Consider the following 21093-nt stretch of genomic DNA (forward strand, 5'->3'; position numbering starts at 1 on the left):
ATCTTCATTAATAATAAACAAATGCATTATTATGTATAACGTTCCAGCACTCTACAGCAAACCTGCATACCATATATTCCTAGGTTTTTCTTTTGACCCCTTTATTTTAAACAGTAGCCACTGGTCCGGGTCATATAAGGTCTTTCCCTTCATTAATGCATTTGTTTCTTTGTTTATTTAGAGAGATTATTACAGAGAGAGAGGGTACACTGTAATGTACTGTTGTAACAAGACACAAATCAAAACACATTAAATATTAAAACAGTCCGCTGGAATAACCGTGTTTTGTTCTAAGTATAGAGGAGTGTAGTATATCTAAAAAAGAGGAGGAACCCAAGGGCCACTGAGAAAAGACAAGACCTGCTCTTATTGTTTTGTTTAAATATGTCCAGGTAAATTTTCCTTCAGTAAAAGTGAGTGGATAATCTTTAGTGTGCTTGATACCATTGTGAAGTTCATCAGCTCATATATATCGGCTGCAACCATTATACAAACACATGGTGGGAAAAAACTATACATTCATTTCATTTTAATTAAGTAACGTAATTAATTAAATATTAGATAAACTATTAGAAAATACAAGGTTTTTTTATATAAGATTTCCATTAGCCACAAGTACTACTGGGCCCTGTTAGAGTAGGCACCCAAACCCAGACAACTGAAATACCTGGCACAAGGGCATCAGCTTATGGACAAAGAAAATCTGGGTTTATTTGTTTGTTTGTTTGTTAGTAAAAGAATAAAAAAAGATTTTTGGACATCTTCCTACCTCCATACGGTGTAGGCCACTAGGGAGAGGGCTCCGATGAATGAGGGGAAAAACAGAAGCGCTACGTAAACCGTCTGCATCTGAGCGGCTCTGCCGGTGTGCTTCGGCGGCTGGCAGTTCATACTCAAACTGACCTGCAGATCAGAGCCAGGAAGACATGGTCAACCTTCACACTCATACCCCTACACATACAGGGCATGCTGAAAGGATGATGACCGCATCAGGTGACGTACCCTTTTCAGGTAGAAAATGATAAACAGCTTAATGACTTGGATGATGGGAAGCAATGGGGAAAAGTAGATCCCAATCCTACAATGAAGAATAAATTTTAAAGCTGAAAGTTTTAAAATGTGGTTAAAATACTGGAACTGGTTAATGCTTTAACACAACAATGATGATGTACCATGCTAGCGTCTGAGCGTAGATAAGATTGAGCACATTTGTGGCGATATCAAACTCGGGAACGCCAAGGCTCGGGAAGCATTTTGTTCCAATTATGCTGTAAGTGAAAAATAAATAAAAAACAAGGCATAAAATGTATCAACATTCTAAAGCAACCGTTTTAATAAATTAAGTGCTTAATAAACAGAGTTTAATTGTGAAAGACACGACTTACTTGCGAAGGAACTCTCCAAAGAATGAGCCAAGAAGGCAGAAGATGAAATCGACTAGCACGAGGCGATACACGCTCTGACCCACAAACGATTCCCAACACTAAAAAACAAAGCACCGGAAGCGTTTTCTAGTAAAAAAAAAACTTTCTACACTATAAACCCTGACATTTATGACAACATGTATTTTGACTGTCAGGAGTAAAAACGTTTGCTCATTATAAGAAATGAATTCCATCCGGCTTATCAGAGAGGAGTATTTTCCATAGTCGTGGAGTATTGATGTTAATTAGACTTACTGAAATGGTATAGGGAACCTCACTGAGCCAGTAGAAACACAGTATGCCCAGGATGGACATCTTCAGCAGAACATTTCTGAAAAGTTAGATTAGAAGAGCATGCCCTCTAGATTCATCAGTAAGGCTAATTTAAAACATTCACTACTCAGTTACTACAAATGTGACATTATAACTACGGTATATTAATAAAATGGACGATTACATAATAAAACTATTTAGTTTAACCATAGTAAATGGATAATTACAGAGCTGTCATTGTCTTTGACTTATCCAGTTGGTAATTATAGAGCTGACACTGCCTTTGATCCCATTTACGGTAACGTGAGATCATTTACGTTTTGTTTTGAATGGCTGTAATAGCGTTATAGAGCTGACCTCATGATACCGATGTAGATGTTGGTGCGGGGGTTGGTGTAGTGCTCCATTTTATTAATGAGGGAGAAGGTGAGCGGGATGATGAGATTGATGAGGGACACGACAACAGGCAGGATCAGCGTGGACGCCTCTGCATTTAAATCATCTGCCAACCCGGAAACCTGAGTCATATGGTGGAAAAAAAATCAGTACTTATTCATCTTTTCCCATTAATATTATATATTATCATTATTATTATCATCTCTAACTATATTTAAAAAAAAGTCTTACATAACTAAACAGACACAAAAATTTAATATGACTGATTATATATGCTGATATGCTGATTGTTTTTCAATAGAGCTGTGAGAAATAGAGTGGAGTAAATGTAAAAGGTCACCAGTCGGCTCTGGTCTGACTGCAGGAAGTAGATGCCTGCACAGGAGCCGATGGCGAGGAGGACACACAGCGTCCAGGCCACCAGAGAAAGCGCAAGCCGTTTCAGAACGGTGGATACAGACACTCTGGCTTTTCTCTGAAACCGCTCAGATAAAGTCTCCTGCAGAACACAGATGAGAATGACAGGGTTGTGAGGTCCAATCCCAGGACTTACACAGAGCCAGTAATTAATGGTGTCTCCAATATGACATCTTTATGGTCTTTTACAAGCTTATTTATGTAAACCTTCAATACAACCGATTTTATTTAACTTAATAGATTGTTGCTCACATGTTAACGCTCATACTCATGTTTAAAATAAGAAATGTTGGGTATCAGAAAAGTGTGTCCAAAGAATTTTTCTATCACATCTCTGACCTGTACTCCTTATTCAGTGTACAAATTTCTAAACAAGCTCATTTGTGGTGACATGACATAACAGTAGCAGGAACAGGATATAGAGATAATAGGTGTAATATAGAGCATGATGCCATGTCTTTTCTTGTTTGCACCTGTCAAGTTTGTTCTCACCTGTTTCCTGAGACTTTTTTTTTATTTGTGTTACTTTGGTTCTCCTAGTTAAATTACAACATCTACACCATCCTGTGTGCTCAGACCTTTAACTGGACGCTCAGATTGTTCTTGTGGTTCTGGATGGCCTTCTCATTAACCACGCTGAAGTCCCAGCTACACAAAAGACGCCATGCGCCTCCGTAGGCAGGGCCCGATACCAACACAAAGTTCTTTTGGAAAGATCTGGCCATGCTGAAGACACAGAAAATACAGCCAGGCATCAGCATACGCTGCTAACAGTGAACCAACACCTGAAGATCACGCTCAATAAAGCAATCAGTGTTTGCTTAGTGGTTTGTTTGCCGTTGCAGCGCTGCTAGTAATCTATTATATATTTCACATCCTTTAATGTTTCTGGTAATTTTCATCACTGAACATAATTAGGGATGTCACACTACATTACCTGTAAATAAGTGACACTCCACAAAGTACCATGTAAGCTGCTATGGTGAAGAAATAAGCCAGCTGCATGTTGTAAGGAGGCTGATTGACAATAACTTCACCGTTATAGCCGCCGTAAAAGAACACCGTCTGGTTGAAGTAGCCCTGTCACCACGCACGAACACACAGCACTGTAATTCCACAATTCTTTTTTGTTGTTTTTGCAAAAATAATAACATGGAAGTTATTTATCACCACAGCTATAGAGGAAAAAGTGCCACGTTACAAATATCATGCATTTTGTAAATATTGAAGGTTAGGTAAGAAAATTGACAGATTTCGTGTCATGAATACAATCTTTACAACAGAACTACTGTTTTTTGGACAGAGAAGAAATGAACTCACAGCTCCTGTGAGCAGCTCTAGACCTCTGAAATTCACTGTGTGTGTGATGTTGGGGCTGTGGATGATCTGTGGGATGGTGATGAAAGAGAAATTGATGAGTAGCGAGATGATGTTGAACAAAAGAAGCCATTTCACAAAGCGGAAGTACGAGAGGACGGAGGTGCCGAAACGGCCCCCGATCTCCTTCAGGGCATCCTGCCATATCACCAAGCGCTTCCGAGCCGTGGTCACACCAGCACCAAACCTGCGGCAAAACTGACGAGAGAGGGGTGGGGTGGGGTGGGGTGGGGGGTTTTGGGGGGACAACGACAATAAAATATGTATATTTTTATTTCAGTTTGTTTTGTGTTAAAGGTCTAGGGTTACTCCAGACCTAATCCTGAAAAAAAATCTCTTGGTTGAGTTTCTGGTTAAAACCTTGATCTGAACTGGAAGCTAAAATAAAGGCAAATACAAAAGTACAGTGGAGGAGTTTAAGTACTTGGGGTCAACAGTCCAGAGTAATGGAGAGTGTGGGAAAGAGGTAAAGAAGCGAGTGCAGGCAGGTTGGAATGGGTGGAGAAAGGTGTCGGGAGTTCTGTGTGACAGAAAAATTTCAGCGAGAATCAAGGGGAAGGTGATACAGGACAGTGGTGAGACCGGCCATGCTGTATGGTTTAGAGACAGTGTCACTGAGACAGAGACAGGAGTCAGAGCTGGAGGGAGCAGAGCTGAAGATGTTGAGGTTCTCTTTGGGAGTGACACGGTTGGACAGGATTAGGAACGAGGACATCAGAGGGACATCTCATGTTGGACGTAACAAAGTTAGGGAGGACAGATTAAGATGGTTTGGACATGTCCAGAGAAGGGAGAGTGAGTATATTGGTAGAAGAATGTTGGACATGGAGCTGCCAGGCAGGAGGAAAAGAAGAAGGCCAAAGAGGAGGTATATGGATATAATAAATGAGGATATGAAGCTAGTGGTGTAAGTGTTGAGGATGCAGAAGATAGGGATAGGTGGAGAGAGATGATTCACTGTGGAGACCCCTGAAGGGAAAAGACCAAAGAAGAAGAAGACTTACAAAAGTACAGTGGAACCCTGGATTGTGAGTAACATGCTTTACAAGTGCTTTGCAAGATGAGCAAAAATTTGTAATAAAATTTAACTTGGTTAACAAGCGATAACTTGCAAGATGAGCACCGCGCCATGAGCATCAACGCCATGAGCACCGCGCCATGAGCATCAACGCCATGAGCACCGCGCCATGAGCACTGCGCCATGAGCACCGCGCCATGAGCATCAACGCCATGAGCATCAACGCCATGAGCACTGCGCCATGAGCACCGCGCCATGAGCATCAACGCCATGAGCATCAACGCCATGAGCATCAACGCCATGAGCACCGCGCCATGAGCATCAACGCCATGAGCATCAACGCCATGAGCACCGCGCCATGAGCATCAACGCCATGAGCATCAACGCCATGAGCACCGCGCCATGAGCATCAACGCCATGAGCACCGCGCCATGAGCATCAACGTCATGAGCACCGCGCCATGAGCATCAACGCCATGAGCACCGCGCCATGAGCATCAACGCCATGAGCACCGCGCCATGAGCATCAACGCCATGAGCACCGCGCCATGAGCATCAACGTCATGAGCACCGCGCCATGAGCATCAACGCCATGAGCACCGCGCCATGAGCATCAACGCCATGAGCACCGCGCCATGAGCATCAACGCCATGAGCACCGCGCCATGAGCATCAACGCCATGAGCATCAACGCCATGAGCACCGCGCCATGAGCATCAACGCCATGAGCACCGCGCCATGTGAGCACCGCGCCATGAGCATCAACGCCATGAGCACCGCGCCATGAGCATCAACGCCATGAGCATCAACGCCATGAGCACCGCGCCATGAGCATCAACGCCATGAGCACCGCGCCATGAGCATCAACGCCATGAGCACCGCGCCATGAGCATCAACGCCATGAGCATCAACGCCATGAGCATCAACGCCATGAGCACCGCGCCATGAGCATCAATGCCATGAGCATCAACGCCATGAGCATCAACGCCATGAGCATCAACGCCATGAGCATCACGCCATGAGCATCAACGCCATGAGCATCACGCCATGAGCATCAACGCCATGAGCACCGCGCCATGAGCATCAACGCCATGAGCACCGCGCCATGAGCATCAACGCCATGAGCACCGCGCCATGAGCATCAACGCCATGAGCACCGCGCCATGAGCATCAACGCCATGAGCATCAACGCCATGAGCACCGCGCCATGAGCATCAACGCCATGAGCACCGCGCCATGTGAGCACCGCGCCATGTGAGCACCGCCATGAGCACCGCGCCATGAGCATCAACGCCATGAGCATCAACGCCATGAGCACCGCGCCATGAGCATCAACGCCATGAGCACCGCGCCATGAGCATCAACGCCATGAGCACCGCGCCATGAGCATCAACGCCATGAGCACCGCGCCATGAGCATCAACGCCATGAGCATCAACGCCATGAGCATCAACGCCATGAGCATCAACGCCATGAGCACCGCGCCATGAGCATCAACGCCATGAGCACCGCGCCATGAGCATCAACGCCATGAGCATCAACGCCATGAGCATCAACGCCATGAGCACCGCGCCATGAGCATCAACGCCATGAGCATCAACGCCATGAGCATCAACGCCATGAGCACCGCGCCATGAGCATCAACGCCATGAGCATCAACGCCATGAGCATCAACGCCATGAGCACCGCGCCATGAGCATCAACGCCATGAGCATCAACGCCATGAGCATCAACGCCATGAGCACCGCGCCATGAGCATCAACGCCATGAGCATCAACGCCATGAGCATCAACGCCATGAGCACCGCGCCATGAGCATCAACGCCATGAGCATCAACGCCATGAGCATCAACGCCATGAGCACCGCGCCATGAGCATCAACGCCATGAGCACCGCGCCATGAGCACCGCGCCATGAGCATCAACGCCATGAGCATCAACGCCATGAGCACCGCGCCATGAGCATCAACGCCATGAGCACCGCGCCATGAGCATCAACGTCATGAGCACCGTGCCATGAGCATCAACGCCATGAGCACCGCGCCATGAGCATCAACGCCATGAGCACCGCGCCATGAGCATCAACGCCATGAGCACCGCGCCATGAGCATCAACGTCATGAGCACCGCGCCATGAGCATCAACGCCATGAGCACCGCGCCATGAGCATCAACGCCATGAGCACCGCGCCATGAGCATCAACGCCATGAGCACCGCGCCATGAGCATCAACGCCATGAGCATCAACGCCATGAGCACCGCGCCATGAGCATCAACGCCATGAGCACCGCGCCATGAGCATCACGCAATGAGCATCACGCCATGAGCATCACGCAATGAGCATCAACGCCATGAGCATCAACGCCATGAGCACCGCGCCATGAGCATCAACGTCATGAGCACCGCGCCATGAGCATCAACGCCATGAGCACCGCGCCATGAGCATCAATGTCATGAGCATCAACGCCATGAGCATCAACGCCATGAGCATCAACGCCATGAGCACCGCGCCATGAGCACCGCGCCATGAGCATCAACGCCATGAGCACCGCGCCATGAGCATCACGCAATGAGCATCACGCCATGAGCATCACGCAATGAGCATCAACGCCATGAGCATCACGCAATGAGCATCAACGCCATGAGCATCAACGTCATGAGCACCGCGCCATGAGCATCAACGCCATGAGCACCGCGCCATGAGCATCAACGCCATGAGCATCAACGCCATGAGCATCAACGCCATGAGCATCAACGCCATGAGCATCAACGTCATGAGCATCAACGCCATGAGCATCAACGTCATGAGCACCGCGCCATGAGCATCAACGCCATGAGCACCGCGCCATGAGCATCAACGCCATGAGCATCAACGCCATGAGCATCAACGCCATGAGCACCGCGCCATGAGCATCAACGCCATGAGCATCAACGCCATGAGCACCGCGCCATGAGCATCAACGCCATGAGCATCAACGCCATGAGCACCGCGCCATGAGCATCAACGCCATGAGCACCGCGCCATGAGCATCAACGCCATGAGCACCGCGCCATGAGCACCGCGCCATGAGCATCAACGCCATGAGCACCGCGCCATGAGCATCAACGCCATGAGCACTGCGCCATGAGCATCACGCAATGAGCATCACGCAATGAGCATCAACGCCATGAGCACCGCGCCATGAGCATCAACGCCATGAGCACCGCGCCATGAGCATCAACGCCATGAGCACCGCGCCATGAGCACCGCGCCATGAGCATCAACGCCATGAGCACCGCGCCATGAGCATCAACGCCATGAGCACCGCGCCATGAGCATCAACGCCATGAGCACTGCGCCATGAGCATCACGCAATGAGCATCAACGCCATGAGCATCACACAATGAGCATCAACGCCATGAGCATCAACGCCATGAGCACCGCGCCATGAGCATCAACGCCATGAGCACCGCGCCATGAGCATCAACGCCATGAGCACCGCGCCATGAGCATCAACGCCATGAGCACCGCGCCATGAGCATCAACGCCATGAGCACCGCGCCATGAGCATCAACGCCATGAGCACCGCGCCATGAGCATCAACGCCATGAGCACCGCGCCATGAGCATCAACGCCATGAGCACCGCGCCATGAGCATCAACGTCATGAGCACCGCGCCATGAGCATCAACGCCATGAGCATCAACGCCATGAGCACCGCGCCATGAGCACCGCACCATGAGCATCAACGCCATGAGCACCGCGCCATGAGCACCGCGCCATGAGCATCAGCGCCATGAGCACCGCGCCATGAGCATCAACGCCATGAGCACCGCGCCATGAGCAACAACGCCATGAGCACCGCGCCATGAGCACCGCGCCATGAGCATCAACGCCATGAGCACCGCGCCATGAGCACCGCGCCATGAGCATCACGCAATGAGCACCGCGCCATGAGCATCACGCAATGAGCACCGCGCCATGAGCATCAATGTCATGAGCATCAACGCCATGAGCATCAACGCCATGAGCATCAACGCCATGAGCACCGCGCCATGAGCATCAACGCCATGAGCACCGCGCCATGAGCATCAACGCCATGAGCACCGCGCCATGAGCATCAACGCCATGAGCACCGCGCCATGAGCACCGCGCCATGAGCATCGCGCCATGAGCATCAACGTCATGAGCACCGCGCCATGAGCATCAACGCCATGAGCACCGCGCCATGAGCATCAACGCCATGAGCATCAATGTCATGAGCATCAACGCCATGAGCATCAACGCCATGAGCATCAACGCCATGAGCACCGCGCCATGAGCATCAACGCCATGAGCACCGCGCCATGAGTACCGCGCCATGAGCATCAACGTCATGAGCACTGCGCCATGAGCATCAACGCCATGAGCATCAACGCCATGAGCATCAACGTCATGAGCACCGCGCCATGAGCATCAACGTCATGAGCACTGCGCCATGAGCATCAACGCCATGAGCACCGCGCCATGAGCATCAACGTCATGAGCACCGCGCCATGAGCATCAACGCCATGAGCACCGCGCCATGAGCATCAACGCCATGAGCACCGCGCCATGAGCATCAACGCCATGAGCATCAACGCCATGAGCATCAACGCCATGAGCACCGCCGCCATGAGCACCGCGCCATGAGCATCAACGCCATGAGCACCGCGCCATGAGCACCGCGCCATGAGCATCAACGTCATGAGCACCGCGCCATGAGCATCAGCGCCATGAGCACCGCGCCATGAGCATCAACGCCATGAGCACCGCGCCATGAGCATCAACGCCATGAGCATCAACGCCATGAGCATCAGCGCCATGAGCACCGCGCCATGAGCATCAGCGCCATGAGCACCGCGCCATGAGCACTGCGCCATGAGCATCACGCAATGAGCATCAACGCCATGAGCACTGCGCCATGAGCATCACGCAATGAGCATCAACGCCATGAGCATCACACAATGAGCATCAACGCCATGAGCATCAACGCCATGAGCACCGCGCCATGAGCACCAACGCCATGAGCACCGCGCCATGAGCATCAACGCCATGAGCACCGCGCCATGAGCATCAACGCCATGAGCACCGCGCCATGAGCATCAACGCCATGAGCATCAACGCCATGAGCACCGCGCCATGAGCATCAACGCCATGAGCATCAACGCCATGAGCATCAACGCCATGAGCATCAACGCCATGAGCATCAACGCCATGAGCACCGCGCCATGAGCATCAACGCCATGAGCATCAACGCCATGAGCATCAACGCCATGAGCACCGCGCCATGAGCATCAACGCCATGAGCATCAACGCCATGAGCACCGCGCCATGAGCATCAACGCCATGAGCATCAACGCCATGAGCATCAACGCCATGAGCACCGCGCCATGAGCATCAACGCCATGAGCATCAACGCCATGAGCATCAACGCCATGAGCACCGCGCCATGAGCATCAACGCCATGAGCATCAACGCCATGAGCATCAACGCCATGAGCACCGCGCCATGAGCATCAACGCCATGAGCATCAACGCCATGAGCACCGCGCCATGAGCATCAACGCCATGAGCACCGCGCCATGAGCACCGCGCCATGAGCATCAACGCCATGAGCACCGCGCCATGAGCACCGCGCCATGAGCACCGCGCCATGAGCATCAACGCCATGAGCATCAACGCCATGAGCACCGCGCCATGAGCATCAACGCCATGAGCACCGCGCCATGAGCATCAACGCCATGAGCACCGCGCCATGAGCATCAACGCCATGAGCATCAACGCCATGAGCATCAACGCCATGAGCATCACGCCATGAGCATCAACGCCATGAGCACCGCGCCATGAGCATCAACACCATGAGCACCGCGCCATGAGCATCAACGCCATGAGCATCACGCCATGAGCATCAACGCCATGAGCACCGCGCCATGAGCATCAACGCCATGAGCACCGCGCCATGAGCATCAATGCCATGAGCATCAACGCCATGAGCATCAACGCCATGAGCATCAACGCCATGAGCATCACGCCATGAGCATCAACGCCATGAGCATCACGCCATGAGCATCAACGCCATGAGCATCAACGCCATGAGCATCACGCCATGAGCATCAACGCCATGAGCACCGCGCCATGAGCATCAACGCCATGAGCACCGCGCCATGAGCATCAAAGCCATGAGCACCGCGCCATGAGCATCAACGTCATGAGCATCAACGTCATGAGCATCAACGCCATGAGCATCAACGCCATGAGCACCGCGCCATGAGCATCAACGCCATGAGCACCGCGCCATGAGCATCAACGCCATGAGCACCGCGCCATGAGCATCAACGCCATGAGCACCGCGCCATGAGCATCAACGCCATGAGCACCGCGCCATGAGCATCAACGCCATGAGCACCGCGCCATGAGCACCGCGCCATGAGCATCAACGCCATGAGCACCGCGCCATGAGCATCAACGCCATGAGCACCGCGCCATGAGCATCAACGCCATGAGCACCGCGCCATGAGCATCAACGCCATGAGCACCGCGCCATGAGCATCAACGCCATGAGCACCGCGCCATGAGCATCAACGCCATGAGCACCGCGCCATGAGCATCAACGCCATGAGCACCGCGCCATGAGCACCGCGCCATGAGCATCAACGCCATGAGCACCGCGCCATGAGCATCAACGCCATGAGCACCGCGCCATGAGCACCGCGCCATGAGCATCAACGCCATGAGCACCGCGCCATGAGCATCAACGCCATGAGCACCGCGCCATGAGCATCAACGCCATGAGCACCGCGCCATGAGCATCAACGCCATGAGCCCCGCGCCATGAGCCCCGCGCCATGAGCATCAACGCCATGAGCACCGCGCCATGTGAGCACCGCGCCATGAGCATCAACGCCATGAGCACCGCACCATGAGCATCAACGCCATGAGCATCAACGCCATGAGCATCAACGCCATGAGCACCGCGCCATGAGCATCAATGCCATGAGCATCAACGCCATGAGCATCAATGTCATGAGCACCGCGCCATGAGCATCAACGCCATGAGCATCACGCCATGAGCATCAACGCCATGAGCATCACGCCATGAGCATCAACGCCATGAGCATCACGCCATGAGCATCAACGCCATGAGCACCGCGCCATGAGCATCAACGCCATGAGCACCGCGCCATGAGCATCAACGCCATGAGCACCGCGCCATGAGCATCAACGCCATGAGCACCGCGCCATGAGCATCAAAGCCATGAGAACCGCGCCATGAGCATCAACGTCATGAGCATCAACGCCATGAGCATCAACGCCATGAGCACCGCGCCATGAGCATCAACGCCATGAGCATCAACGCCATGAGCATCAACGCCATGAGCACCGCGCCATGAGCATCAACGCCATGAGCATCACGCCATGAGCATCACGCCATGAGCATCAACGCCATGAGCATCACGCCATGAGCATCAACGCCATGAGCATCAACGCCATGAGCATCACGCCATGAGCATCAACGCCATGAGCACCGCGCCATGAGCATCAACGCCATGAGCACCGCGCCATGAGCATCAACGCCATGAGCACCGCGCCATGAGCATCAACGCCATGAGCACCGCGCCATGAGCATCAAAGCCATGAGAACCGCGCCATGAGCATCAACGTCATGAGCATCAACGCCATGAGCATCAACGCCATGAGCACCGCGCCATGAGCATCAACGCCATGAGCATCAACGCCATGAGCACCGCGCCATGAGCATCAACGCCATGAGCACCGCGCCATGAGCATCAACGCCATGAGCACCGCGCCATGAGCATCAACGCCATGAGCACCGCGCCATGAGCATCAACGCCATGAGCATCAACGCCATGAGCACCGCGCCATGAGCATCAACGCCATGAGCATCAACGCCATGAGCACCGCGCCATGAGCATCAACGCCATGAGCACCGCGCCATGAGCATCAACGCCATGAGCACCGCGCCATGAGCATCAACGCCATGAGCACCGCGCCATGAGCATCAACGCCATGAGCACCGCGCCATGAGCATCAACGCCATGAGCACCGCGCCATGAGCATCAACGCCATGAGCACCGCGCCATGAGCATCAACGCCATGAGCACCGCGCCATGAGCATCAACGCCATGAGCACCGCGCCATGAGCATCAACGCCATGAGCACCGCGCCATGAGCATCAACGCCATGAGCACCGCGCCATGAGCATCAACGCCATGAGCACCGCGCCATGAGCATCAAAGCCATGAGAACCGCGCCATGAGCATCAACGTCATGAGCATCAACGCCATGAGCATCAACGCCATGAGCACCGCGCCATGAGCATCAACGCCATGAGCATCAACGCCATGAGCATCAACGCCATGAGCACCGCGCCATGAGCATCAACGCCATGAGCATCACGCCATGAGCATCACGCCATGAGCATCAACGCCATGAGCATCACGCCATGAGCATCACGCCATGAGCATCAACGCCATGAGCATCACGCCATGAGCATCAACGCCATGAGCACCGCGCCATGAGCATCAACGCCATGAGCACCGCGCCATGAGCATCAACGCCATGAGCACCGCGCCATGAGCATCAACGCCATGAGCACCGCGCCATGAGCATCAAAGCCATGAGAACCGCGCCATGAGCATCAACGTCATGAGCATCAACGCCATGAGCATCAACGCCATGAGCACCGCGCCATGAGCATCAACGCCATGAGCATCAACGCCATGAGCACCGCGCCATGAGCATCAACGCCATGAGCACCGCGCCATGAGCATCAACGCCATGAGCACCGCGCCATGAGCATCAACGCCATGAGCACCGCGCCATGAGCATCAACGCCATGAGCATCAACGCCATGAGCACCGCGCCATGAGCATCAACGCCATGAGCATCAACGCCATGAGCACCGCGCCATGAGCATCAACGCCATGAGCACCGCGCCATGAGCATCAACGCCATGAGCACCGCGCCATGAGCATCAACGCCATGAGCACCGCGCCATGAGCACCGCGCCATGAGCATCAACGCCATGAGCACCGCGCCATGAGCATCAACGCCATGAGCACCGCGCCATGAGCATCAACGCCATGAGCACCGCGCCATGAGCATCAACGCCATGAGCACCGCGCCATGAGCATCAACGCCATGAGCCCCGCGCCATGAGCATCAACGCCATGAGCACCGCGCCATGAGCACCGCGCCATGAGCATCAACGCCATGAGCACCGCGCCATGAGCATCAACGCCATGAGCACCGCGCCGTGAGCCCCGCGCCATGAGCATCAACGCCGTGAGCCCCGCGCCATGAGCACCGCGCCATGAGCGTCACGCAATGAGCATCACGCAATGAGCATCACGCAATGAGCACCGCGCCACGAGCATCACGCAATGAGCACCACAATCCAAGGTTCCACTGGAAACTGTCTTCAAATTTTGCTTTCACTGAAATCAGTCACTCCTGAAATGTCTACTCTCTCAACTATACTTACATTCATTATAATAAACATACCTTTATTTATTATACATTTTAAGAGGGAACTACTTTTTTAGAGAGAAGTAGCTGTACAAGAGAAGTTACACGTCTGATGATGTATGGATTCCACAAAACCTTGAACCCTGGAACTACTTTTTTGCAGAAAGCTGATAATCGTCCATAGGTACAGCTCAGTGAAATCTTTCTCTCATATCAGTGTCATCCTCATGGCTCTATTGTTCCAGTAAAAGTCTGCTCTTAGGCCTTGATTTATCAGTGAGTCTCTGAGTACAAGGAAATATGTTGAAATGAAAAAAGCTCAGTCTTGTGCTGCTCGGGTTTAGCGCTCTCATTACCAGTGAGGTTTGCTGATGGCAGTCAGTGCAACACGTTGGGAGCAAGTCGTTCTTCTTGGAGTGCTTGACTGACATCACTCTGCTCCTGAAATTTTGAGGAAAAAGTGTGTTAATTAAAATTAAAAAATAAATAAATCATGTAAAAATACTGAGTGATGAATGATTATTCACATACAGTGAATTCTTGAATGAATTGAGAAAAAAGTATTATAACCTGACATATCTCCGCTCGTGGAAACTCAGGGGCAGAGCTCGCATGGCCTGTATCCTGGCTCTGGTTGGGAGATTGACGAGCTCAGACACCAGCTCACGTGTGTCTGAGAAAATACAAGCGATGTGAGTGAGTGCTGATATCTATTTCTACAAATATCTGCAGCAAGAGATTTTTTATAATATTTAAACTTCATATCTTCATACTTCAGTTTAATTGGGAAGTGCTTCAGGTTAAAAAAACAAAACAAAACAAAAAACATACAAATAGACAAATAAGCATGGGTTAATATATATGACAACATAATATATATTATAACTTAATATAAAGTTATAAAATACTACAGTTTAATTATCTACTGAGTAAACAGTGTGATCAAGCAACTCAATGAATTCAGAATAATTATGTATAATTAATTTCTAACAATTAAATAACATTAGTCACTAGGAATAATTATTTGTCTTGCTTTTCTGTGTAAGAAAATGTTACTTCCTCTGCTCAAAAAAGACAAAATTAAATATTTATCAAACTAACACAAAAGACTCACCATTTTCAAACTCCTTTTGGATCTCGTCACTGGTCAGCTCCAGGTTTCCCAAAGGAGCAGCCTGGTGTGGGAACAAGCTCATCCTCCTCATCATCTTCTTTTTTATAAGTTTGTCCTGACAAAGAGAAAAAAATCTGCCTTTTACTGAGTTATACTCAGCATTACAGTATTGGTTGAGAGACAGAGAGAGTGAGAGAGAGAAAGAGAGGCAAATATTTGACTGCTTTGCAGGAACAAGGAAGTGCTAGTTTAATTATTGAGTAGGAGACAAAGTACACAAGGGTGTAGGTTATCCTTATCTTTGTATATAGTTGCCTAGGTGACAGTCTTTCATTAGCCAATGCGATGGAGGTAGTGTTTTACAGATAGGTATCGAATAGCACAGATGGGGGGGGGGGTGAGAGAGGGAGGGGGGCTCATTATTTGTGCATTAACTGTGTTGCAGTGTGTCAGAGAAGGCTACTAGAAGGCCCTAATATATATATATATATATATATATATATATATATATATATATATATATATATATATATATATATATATATATATACACACACACTAGGGATGCCTAGTATGTATGTATATATATATATATATATATATATATATATATATATATATACACACACTATATTGCCAAAAGTATTCGCTCACCTGCCTTGACTCGCATATGAACTTAAGTGACATCCCATTCCTAATCCATAGGGTTCAATATGACGTCGGTCCACCCTTTGCAGCTATAACAGCTTCAACTCTTCTGGGAAGGCTGTCCACAAGGTTTAGGAGTGTGTTTATGGGAATTTTTGACCATTCTTCCAGAAGCGCATTTGTGAGGTCACACACTGATGTTGGACGAGAAGGTCTGGCTCTCAGTCTCCGCTCTAATTCATCCCAAAGGTGTTCTATCGGGTTGAGGTCAGGACTCTGTGCAGGCCAGTCAAGTTCAACCACACCAGACTCTGTCATCCATGTCTTTATGGACCTTGCTTTGGTCACTGGTGCACAGTCATGTTGGAAGAGGAAGGGGCCAGCTCCAAACTGTTCCCACAAAGTTGGGAGCATGGAATTGTCCAAAATGTCTTGGTATGCTGAAGCATTCAGAGTTCCTTTCACTGGAACTAAGGGGCCAAGCCCAGCTCCTGAAAAACAACCCCACACCATAATCCCCCCTCCACCAAACTTTACACTTGGCACAATGCAGTCAGACAAGTACCGTTCTCCTGGCAACCGCCAAACCCAGACTCGTCCATCAGATTGCCAGATGGAGAAGCGCGATTCGTCACTCCAGAGAACGCGTCTCCACTGCTCTAGAGTCCAGTGGCGGCGTGCTTTACACCACTGCATCCGACGCTTTGCATTGCACTTGGTGATGTATGGCTTGGATGCAGCTGCTCGGCCATGGAAACCCATTCCATGAAGCTCTCTGCGCACTGTTCTTGAGCTAATCTGAAGGCCACATGAAGTTTGGAGGTCTGTAGCGATGGACTCTGCAGAAAGTTGGCGACCTCTTCGCACTATGCGCCTCAGCATCCGCTGACCCCGCTCCGTCAGTTTACGTGGCCTACCACTTCGTGGCTGAGTTGCTGTCGTTCCCAAACACTTCCACGTTCTTATAATACAGCTGACAGTTGACTGTGGAATATTTAGGAGCGAGGAAATTTCACAACTGGATTTGTTGCACAGGTGGCATCCTATCACAGTTCCACGCTGGAATTCACTGAGCTCCTGAGAGCGACCCATTCTTTCACAAATGTTTGTAAAAACAGTCTGCATGCCTAGGTGCTTGATTTTATACACCTGTGGCCATGGAAGTGACTGGAACACCTGATTCTGATTATTTGGATGGGTGAGCGAATACTTTTGGCAATATAGTGTATATAAAACCAATATATAACCTATATATACCAATAACCAATACATTCATATTTTTATATTAGAATTTTCATATAATCTGCATTTTTTGCAGCCAGGAGAATAGAAAATCTAAGATGCACTGATTAAACTGATATTTTAGTAGCTCTGGCCTAACTGTAATAACAAACATCGGTCCTGACTCTACAGATGTTTTTATTTTTTGTGTAAGGCACTACAATAAGGACAAAATAGTTATAAATTTTTGAAGATAATCTGATGACATTTCAGAACTATGAAAGAACTATGGTTTGTCTGCAATTAACAACTCATTAACAACAAATTTATATTCAAGTATTTCATACATAAAGAAATGCATCTATTCAACCTTTTTAGTGCATGAGGATGAGGAAGGTATATAGACCTTAAGTCACATGTTTTTCAAATATATCATAAATAACATGAAGTGACATTTATCAATCTTGAAAAAAAAAAGAAAAACAAAAGTGCATCCTCTAAAAAAATAAAGTGCATAAGGCATGGTTGAGATGCCTGCTGAACGGGGACATCGATGCTCTGTGTTTTAGGCCTAGCACTAGTAGCTGCTGCTGCTGCTTCATATTCTTTTAATACAGTTTGGCTGTGATGACGACCCTGAGAGTGAGATGTAAGATTTGTTGTGTTAAAACTTGACACCTTTTTTCCTCCTCTCGGAATCCTTGCTGAATATGCGCTGCAAATAGCAATGGCATTGTCCTCCGCTGCAACTGAGAAAAACTTCCAGACCGGTGAAGATGATGTTCACAGATGATGACCTAATGACCGCCACACAGTCTGGGAGTCACTGCAGGTTAAAGCTGCAGTCACGTGCACTCGGAAAGTGGATGAATCTCGGATAAATCAGACTGATTGATTGATTTACCAGCAAGCGTACATCATCAGATCTAGTTATCAGATTTTATTTATTTATCGGAGCAATAAAAATGACGTCATTTTCACCCATATCAGCCGATAACTAATATCGTGTATCCCTAAAATATACACTACTGCTGAAAAGTTTGGGATCACTTGCATATTTTAGCTTGATTTCAGCTACAGAGGAAAACTCCATCAGCCAATCCATCTTGTGGGAGATGCTTCCAGGAAGCATGGGCTCCAGGAAGCATTGACCGCTAGAATGCTAGAAAGTTTGAAGAAAACATTCATCATTTCCATCAAAATCATTATTTCTAACTCTGACATGTCAGCATGTCCTGTTCTTTTGCTATATTTTCTATTCAGACTAATTTCGCGTGTGTTTCCTTGGAAAACTATAAACTTTTTGAGTGATCCCAAACTTTTGAGCGGTAGTGTGTGTATATATGTGTGTTCTATGGGGTTGAGGTCAGGACTCTGTGCAGGCCAGTCAAGTTCCTCCACCCCAAACTCACTCATCCATGTCTTTATGGACCTTGCTTTGGTCACTGGTGTGCAGTCATGTTGGAACAGGAAGGGGTCATCCCCAAACTGTTCCCACAAAGAGCATGAAACTGTCCAAAATGTCTTGGTATGAAGCTGAAGCAGTAAGAGTTCCTTTCACTGGAACTAAGGGGCCGAGCCCAACCCCTGAACTCAATGACTTGGAGGGGTGTCCCAATACTTTTGGCAATGTAAAGCAAACACAGAACTCATCCCTGCATACGTTATTGGTCATTATTTCTATACATCTCTCTGTAGTGTCCATCAGTCTGTGGAGAGGACGACACACCGTCCTTCCATTACATCATCAATACGAGGAAATAAATGTCAGTCCTGAGTCCATATTTGTTGTTGTTTTGGTGTAGGAAGAAAATGGGATATGTATAACGTCAACTATATATAGTATAGTACAGTAGCACCATTTATACAAACATTCAAATTTAGATGTTAATGTAATAAACGAACAGGAATATTGGTATAGAGTGTGTTCAGTCTTCACCACTGGACCTGACAGGTTCTACAACATTCCTCTGCATTAGCCCTGACTAGCCAACCTTTAAAAAGAGCTAATATATCAATTGACCTAAACTGCTAACATTATTACGTCAAAATAACGTAGCTCTAACCCAAACGACAATATAATTTAAAAGTTAGCTAGGTTAGCAACGACAGTTAGCCTAATTCGTTAGCTTGTTAGTTTTCCAAACCGTGTTGCTTTTAAACGCGATTTTTATGATACATAAATTACATTTAAACATTTCTCCAGTAACCTTAATATCCACCCAAAAATATAATTGCGGCTAAAGTCTGTTAAAATCTGCTAAATATTAATAGTAATTTAAAATTAGCTAGCGAAAGTTTTATTACCTCAAGAACTGTCCGTTATTAAGCACGTGCAGTACAAAACAGATGGCTTCATCCCAAATGCATCGCTGTTTTATATAAAGTGCACTATAAAGGGTGTAAAGGTCGATAATTACATATGATAGCATCCGCACGCTACTAACATCGTGCACTAGTGAATAGTGAGCAGTGAGTATTAGGATTGAGCCCAGTTCAATTAACAGAGTTTCAGAGCCGGTGGTCCTGTGACTGCTACATACTGAGAAATACATGATTTACAAACAGATAAATAGAATAGATACACCAATAGAGAATTAATTAATTACTATGTACTTAAAAATATAGGAATAAAAATAAGTAAAGGCTAAATCAATCAATCAATCAATCTATCTATCTATCTATCTATCTATCTATCTATCTATCTATCTATCTATCTATCTAAAGTGGAGTACAAACATTTACACACTCATTTTTCTGTTGTTTCTGCATTTAAAAAAGGTTTGTCTTGTTGCACGAAAGACCCCGACTTTATTTTCAACTTTCTTTCTTTCGTTAGTTAGTTAGTGTAGATGCAAAAATGTTACTACTTTCCTTTCTTTTTCCCCCCTGCACCAGTATCCCTCTCATCCATGTGAATTTTCTGTAGTTTGTTTATTTTGTGTGTAGCCACATTCCCTGTCTGTAGGTGGCAGTGTTGCTACACACTTCACAGGTCTTCAGCACCTCAGCAGGAGGCTGAAGAAGATCTAACACCATCCTACCCTGCAGAAACACACTCCTGTATTACACAACACATTTTACTGCCATCCTCTTACATAAAGCAATGTTCATTCATTTTAAAAAAGGAAATAAGTTTTATAAGATTTGATGTCATCTTCTTAGTAAATGCACACACTTTGAGTGAGTGGGTGTGGGGGGCTCGAATGTCTGCTGAACCCTGAGTGTAGTTGATCAGTGATGTCTGACATGTGATGTAGACATGTGATGCCTGAAGATTGCTGCACTATAGCTGAGAGGCTAACAGATATTCTACAGGTAGTTCAGCACCGTGATCCACTAAATCACGACCTTTTGTTATAAATGTGGACAAAAGGACGTCTCAGAGTTATAAACAGAGTTAATTAACAGGCATGGGCCAAAGCTCAAAGAGCATCAGTGCCTGTCTGAATATTTTTCACCTTGATATCAAGGCTTCTCAGTGTGAATGTATGTTTAATCCAGACAGACCTGTCACCTTTTCCTCCACTGCAGGACCCTGAAGCTGACAGCACGATTCTGACCTCAGACACTGGGCTAATTAGAGGGTGAGAACCTCTCCACACTCACAGCCTGAGGACTACAGCTCTGACCAGACCACGATGGCTCTTCACGCCAACGCATGTCAGCCATCCACAAATACCAGCAGCCTGGAAGGTCACTGTGTCAGAGCTAATCTGTTAGG

General features: G+C 48.5%; 1 protein-coding gene across 1 annotated transcript in view; it reads right to left on the bottom strand.

Annotated features, from left to right (window-relative positions):
• The window catches only part of tmc5 (transmembrane channel like 5), a 21596-nt gene extending 5868 nt beyond the window's left edge, over window positions 1-15728 (bottom strand). The window contains exons 1-13 of the mRNA XM_058408914.1: window positions 15501-15728; window positions 14957-15059; window positions 14743-14827; window positions 3831-3896; window positions 3448-3590; window positions 3089-3236; window positions 2434-2592; window positions 2055-2215; window positions 1680-1755; window positions 1386-1483; window positions 1173-1268; window positions 1003-1078; window positions 770-903 (exon numbers count right to left, since the gene is read on the bottom strand). Of these exons, the coding sequence (XP_058264897.1) occupies window positions 770-903; window positions 1003-1078; window positions 1173-1268; window positions 1386-1483; window positions 1680-1755; window positions 2055-2215; window positions 2434-2592; window positions 3089-3236; window positions 3448-3590; window positions 3831-3896; window positions 14743-14827; window positions 14957-15059; window positions 15501-15594 (1439 nt within the window). The 5' untranslated portion in view covers window positions 15595-15728. The remainder of the gene's footprint in view (window positions 1-769; window positions 904-1002; window positions 1079-1172; window positions 1269-1385; window positions 1484-1679; window positions 1756-2054; window positions 2216-2433; window positions 2593-3088; window positions 3237-3447; window positions 3591-3830; window positions 3897-14742; window positions 14828-14956; window positions 15060-15500) is intronic.
• Between the last annotated feature and the right edge of the window lie 5365 nt (window positions 15729-21093).

This window comes from Hemibagrus wyckioides, linkage group LG02, assembly GCF_019097595.1.
Source record: "Hemibagrus wyckioides isolate EC202008001 linkage group LG02, SWU_Hwy_1.0, whole genome shotgun sequence".
NCBI lineage: Eukaryota > Metazoa > Chordata > Actinopteri > Siluriformes > Bagridae > Hemibagrus > Hemibagrus wyckioides.